Source organism: Saccoglossus kowalevskii, chromosome 8, assembly GCF_978046115.1.
Source record: "Saccoglossus kowalevskii chromosome 8, keSacKowa6.1, whole genome shotgun sequence".
NCBI lineage: Eukaryota > Metazoa > Hemichordata > Enteropneusta > Harrimaniidae > Saccoglossus > Saccoglossus kowalevskii.
In genome coordinates, this window is record NC_140648.1 from 33,014,803 (window position 1) to 33,021,240 (window position 6,438).

The window sequence follows — 6,438 nt, forward strand, 5'->3', positions numbered from 1 at the left end:
ATAATGAATATATCGGGTAGAGTCGATTCAAATTTATGTAAAACACGTGTCAAGGCAAACATATATGTTGTCTTGCTTCCGACTACTCTAGTTTGTTTACTACAGCCGATTTATTCTGAGATTCAATAAGACGTGTTTTGAATGATTGTAATTGATCTATAATAAGTTCCATTGGATTCAATAATGATATTGTCAACGTACAAAAATATACAGCAGTAAATGAATTTTGTTGTTGTCCTTTTATGGGTTCCTGAGTTTTTTTAGCGCAATTGATTTGTTCACGAGACGTCTGACTTGTGTTTTCGAGACTGTTTTTCCTTCGTGAACTTTCCACATGTCACGCTCTTTGATTGTTTCGGTAATACTGATAGCTGGCGTGGATGTGACAGTTGTCGATGCAAATACGACTGTTTTCTTTAGTGATCGCTTTACTACAGGTGATGTCGTCAACAGTGTTGGAGACTTTCTACCAGAACAAAATGAACGTGGCGATGAAGATGGGTTACATACATAACACACTCCGTTTGTTTGAACGCTAAAAAATAATTACATAAAGGAAAATGAGTATGCGTTCGCAGTGTGAACAATTGAAAGATGTAAAGCCATGTTTAATAATATTTACTAGTAATTTACACTTACCATGCATCATCGTCACTAACATGTCTTCGACGTGTTGAAATCACTGGCATTAATGCTCGTTTCTTGCTTCGCACAGTACTCACTGTAGTGGTTGGTTCACTGTCATCTCGTTTTCCCCCTCTTGCATGATATTCATTAATCACTTCATGGTTCCTCCTCTAGTAATTGTTGTAAAGACATCTCTTCACGAGCGCCAACAATGATAACAATTAAAAAACAAACTACGCTGTATAAAGTGATGTTCTGTTCCGCCATTTGTCGTGTAATTTTCATTGGATCGTGGCCAGCCGGACAACCTGTAAATATTGTGCATAATTATGTTAAAAGAACATTAACAGTAATGCATAATCTGACATATTGAATTTTCTCTACGTCTAGTTAATTACAATTTTCGGATTATAAATAATTAGCTCACCTTTTTGTAATCCGTCACCGCTGTCACCTAACCCATGAGGAGATGCATCCGCGATCAGTACACATACTTTAGTCGCTAGCGGGCGCCATTTAAGATTTATAAACTAGTAGCTTGATGAAAACCATCAGCGTCGGCTTCCAGATCATTATTTACACCTTAGTCGTAAGGAAAAAAATAAAATAGATTATATTTTTATCGACGGTGTTGAAATATATTACACAAACCTCCATTTGCTTTCATGTTGTCCATTCGTTTCTGCATGTCTTTCAAAGAAGGCGTGAAATCCAACACACGAGTCACGAAATTACTGTCTTGTGGAGGATGATCTCTGTATTCTACCAAGGCAAGTCAAATATATTGTTAATATTCTGGAACAGATGTGGGTATTATTATGTGGAATACCATCGAAATGCTAACTTGAACACAATAAACAAAACTATAGCCGCTAATAATTACACGTGATATGTATTGACATTCTTTGATCAATCGCATGTTATTCACCTTTTTAGCCTCATTGATCCAGCTGCCCGTACTCGAAGTACAATCAATGACGAAAGCCAAATCTAAAACCGATGCATCGTGCAGTTTCAGTAAAGGCTGGGAGACAAAGTCGGGTGATAGCGCCAGCCGAGGCATGTTGATATTAAAGGGATATTGTTGGGTTTCTAGTTCACTTATTTTAGTTGGTACTTCACTGTTTGAAGTCAGTTCGGTTGTGATTTAACTCTGGCAGGCTACACGTCTTTTATTGGCTGTCTCTGGACACTCGATCTATTGTGTTTTACAAACAAGCTGATACGTGTATAAATATTGAACACTGACGTCACTGTTGTGAGAGTGTCTCGACCTGATTGTTCTCCAGGGGGCGCTTGTCACAAAATCAGCTCTCAGGCAATAAGATACATTTATTTTACACCACCAAGTACCCCATTAGCGTTGGTATTCCTCAAATCACATGGTTGTAGTTGGCCAATGGGTGTTTTACCTAGTTTTATCCGAAACGTGATGTGTAGGCGTACTTCAATTGCGTCAAATGTGACCTGTGTATCTGGGCAACTCTCGATTAAGTACTTCAACATTTATTGCTTTTCTCTGATACACACATGTAATTTTTTGGTAGAAAACCTGAAAAATGTGTGTGTTTTGTTTACATCCATTGTGTAGGAGATTTAGTTTATGAACATGTGTTTTTTTTTCTGGCCAGAATTATATTATGTATGTGTATTGAAAAAAACAATTTTTGTAAATTGTTTTTAGAGATATTAACCCCTACCCTAACATTTTCGTCTATGGATATCTAATTAGTTGTATGAAACCTACTGGGAGGCAAACAAAACGTGTATGACTCTCTATCATTGAGTTTAGTACGTGACATGCATTACTGTACAATAGGGTATATGCGTGTTTGCTTTATTCACAATGCCTGATTAAATCCAACATATATAGTGAATTTCATAATGAACAGTTTTCAGACACTGTTCGAGAATATCAATGTATATTTTGCATATAAATATGACGTAAAAAAACATTTTATTTCCTAGAGTGTGTGTTGGAAGCATGTCGAAGTAAAATTATGGAAACAGTTTTATTGAAGTCAGCCGTACCCATCAGTACCTATATGAGAAAATTAGTCGACTAGAAAAGGATCCGAATATCCTAATTCAATCAAGAAAAACACACTAGGGGCAATAAGGGACAAATCAGATATATAAAATATATTTGAAGAATGGCGTTGCTTTAAATGCAGTAAATCAATCTTCAATATTGTTATGTCTCATGGACACTTGTTTTCGTTATGTTGGTGTTTAACGAATTGAAAGGTCAGATACATGTGGCCATTACTGACACACGTGTCATTCAATCAACCGACATAGATGCGAATGTTTTCGGATAATTCAACTGTGAACATTATGTTGATTGGCATGTACACATTTGCATACAATTAACACAGTGCTTCTTCGGCATATTAATTAGCAATTTATACATAGTTGTTTGCAGGGCGTAAATTCAACTGTAAATTGTCCATTCTGTGACATGTCGACGGTATGACGCACTTGACACTACGTATGTTTCAATTGTCAATGTTACTTTCAACGTTTTGACAGTGCAAAGCAGCTTTACACAAACGTAATTATGTATACATGAATGATCTATCTGTTTCCTATATTTAAAACTTCCTAATTACAACTGTGATGAGGTCAGATGAAAATAAACATGGCCCTTGGTTGGTCATTGTTAATTAAACTCGAAACAAAATAACAGGCATCTGTTGGTGATAGAAATACCAAGTTTGAATAAAAACGATCCAGGAATTTTTGAGAACGCCGGGTTAATGACATGTCCAAATACTGATTTGGTTTGTTTTAGGGACAAACGTGGACGCCTGCAGTTGGTCAAAAGGTCACGGTCAATGGAACGAAAAACAATTCGACGTTCATGTGTATAATATCACGACCTTGTCTTTCTAACTATCTTGAATAAAATCGTGCCAGAGATGTCCGAGATAATCATGGAGTTTACAAATCTAAAATTGTAACAGTCTGGTATTGATTTATCAGACTACAGTAAAATACAGTAGCCGTTTATGCTAATATGACATTGAAATATGACAACATAATTGTATTTACTGTGAAACACGCCTAGAACATGCACGCATAATAACAACAATTCATGCAATATAATATATTTATTTCAACATAAATAATTAAATTTATAAAAAAATATTCCTTCAAAATTACACTATAGTGTAATCGATTGCTGTAAAAACCAAGCTAATTCTAACAGATATAGATATTATCAGATTAAGTCAATTCATGTGTATGTAAAACACATCTCAAGGCAAAGGATTATGTTTCGTTTATGACTACTTGAAGTAGTCTGTTTACTGCAACTGATTTATTCACAGGATTTAAAAGACGTTTTTTTTTTCGATTGATTGTAATGTCTCAAACTAGTTGAAAGTTTAATTAGATTCAATGCAGTTCATGTACAATAATATACAAGAGTAAATATATCATGCTGTATTACTTTTATGACTTCCTGAGTTTGTTTACCGCAATTGATTTTTTCACAAGACGTCTGACTTGTGTTTTCGAGACTGACTTTCCCTCGTGAACTTTGATGTCACTCGGATAGGTAATACTGATAGCTGGCGTAGATGTGGCAGTTGTCGGTGCAAGTACGACTGTTTTCTTTGGTGATCGCTTTACTACAGGTGATGTCATCAACAGTGTAGGAGATTTTCTACCAGAACAACATGAACGTGGCGATGAAGATGGGTTACATACAGCACACACTCCAGTGACAGGACACGTCGAGCTGGCTCTCGTTTGAACGCTAAAAATTAATTAGATTAGAGAAAATGAGTATACATTCTAAAATTATTGTTTGTTCGATATTGATCGCAGTGTGAACAATTAAGAGAAGTAAAGCCATTTTAAATAATAATATTTAATTTAGACTTACCATGCATCATCGTCGCTGACATGTCTTCGACGTCTTGAAATCACTGGCATTAATGCTCGTTTCTTGCTTCGCACAGTACTCACTGTGGTGGTTGGTTCACTGTCATCTCGTTTTCTCTTCATTCGTGACGTCACAGCTGTTGTACCTGTCTTAATTTCTGGTTTGGCAAGTTCTCTTTTAACATCTGACATGCTCTCAAATTCGGCTATCCTCTTTGATCTTTCCGATGGTTCCTCACTTGTTCCAATTGCCATGGTTTTTGCGGTGCGTTCTGTAAATGAATTACATAAATACATTAGTATATATCTGTGGGTTTTCGAAAAATACAGATATTTTAATATATAACGAAATGTTCATAAAAAAATTGCTCAAATATATTTTGTTAAAAACTTACTTCTTTTGGCCAATGTCTTTTCCACTCTATCCGCCATGGCATCTTCATCAACCCTTCCTCCACTTGCATGATATTCATTAATCACTTCATGGTTCACCTCCTCTAATAATTGTTGTAAAGACATCTCTTCACGAGCGCCACCAATGATAACTTTAGACAATAACTTGGCATCCTTCAATGACACGTATTGGCCACCAGTTACGTGTGCGATAGCCATAAAGAAATCTTTGAAACCTTCAGCATAACTTCCACAAACTACGCTGTATAAAGTGATGTTCTGTTCCGCCATTTGTCGTGCGATTTTCATTGGATCGTGACCAGCCGGACAACCTGTAAATATTGTGCAATATTAATAAGAACATAACAATAATGCATAATCTGATAGATTGAACTTTCTTCACGTCTAGTTAATTACAAAATTCGGATTATAAATAGTTAGCTCACCTTTTGGGAATCCGTCACCGCTGTCACCTAACCCATGAGGAGGTGCATCCGCGATCAGTACACATACTTTAGTCGCTAGCGGGCGCCAATTTAGATTAAAAGTTTCATGAAGACCATCAGCAACTGCTTCGGGACCATCTCCTCCTGAAAAAAAATTATATTATTTTCAATTATTATTAATTATTTACCAATCGTGTATTTGTGAGCATTTTGAAGTTAAGTTGAAATATGTTTTACATACCTCCGTGCGCCGCCATGCTGTCCATTTGTTTCTGCATGTCTTTCAAAGAAGGCGTGAAATCCAACACACGAGTTACGAAAGTACTGTCTTGTGGAGGATGATCTCTGTACTCTACCAAGGCAAGTCGAATATCGGACATCTCCTTTGCAACAATTTCATCAACGATATTGTGAATATTCTGAAATAGATGTATAATTCTTTGTTACTATTATGTTGGTATTATGTTGAAATAAATAAACAAAACTAAGAGTAGCTGTTGATAAATACACGTGATATGTATTGACATTCTTTGGTCAATCTCATGTTATTCACCTCTTTAGCCTCATTGATCCAGCTGCCCATACTCGAAGTACAATCAATGACGAAAGCCAAATCTAAAACCGCTGCATCGTGCTGTTTCAGTAAAGGCTGGGGGACAAAGTCGGGTACTTTGATAGCGCCAGGCATGTTGATATTAACGGGTTATTGTTAGGTTTCTAGTTCACTTATTTTAGTTGTCACTTCACTGTCTGAAGTCAGTTCGGTTGTGATTTAACTCTGGCAGGCTATACGTCTTTTATTGGCTGTCTCTTGACACTCGATCTATTGTGTTTTACAAACAAGCTGATACGTGAATAGCCTAAATATAGAACACGGACGTCACTAATGTAAGCGAGTCTCAACCCGTTTGTTCTCTAGAGGGCGCATAATCAAAAATACTGTGTGATTCGCGCATAAAGACTTTATAAGGGTGTTTTCAAAAAATGTGTAGGAGGAGGGCTGAGATTGGGCGGGGGTACCAGGATATTTTAGACGATAAAAACCTACATAGACATTGAAACTGACACAACAAATACCACT

At 36.5% G+C, this 6,438-nt stretch overlaps 1 protein-coding gene and 1 pseudogene across 1 annotated transcript; both read right to left on the reverse strand.

Annotated features, from left to right (window-relative positions):
- Positions 1–240: 240 nt before the first annotated feature.
- Positions 241–1,690, reverse strand: LOC144352348 (uncharacterized; annotated as a pseudogene).
- Positions 1,691–3,725: 2,035 nt separating this feature from the next.
- On the reverse strand, positions 3,726–6,120 carry LOC100367364 (uncharacterized). Its single transcript, XM_002734927.3, has 6 exons — positions 5,911–6,120; positions 5,599–5,776; positions 5,358–5,501; positions 4,914–5,243; positions 4,520–4,790; positions 3,726–4,390 (listed from the first exon to the last, which is right to left on the reverse strand). Exons 1-6 carry the CDS (start codon positions 6,043–6,045, stop codon positions 4,084–4,086), a joined length of 1,365 nt encoding a protein of 454 aa, XP_002734973.1. The 5' UTR covers positions 6,046–6,120; the 3' UTR covers positions 3,726–4,083.
- Between the last annotated feature and the right edge of the window lie 318 nt (positions 6,121–6,438).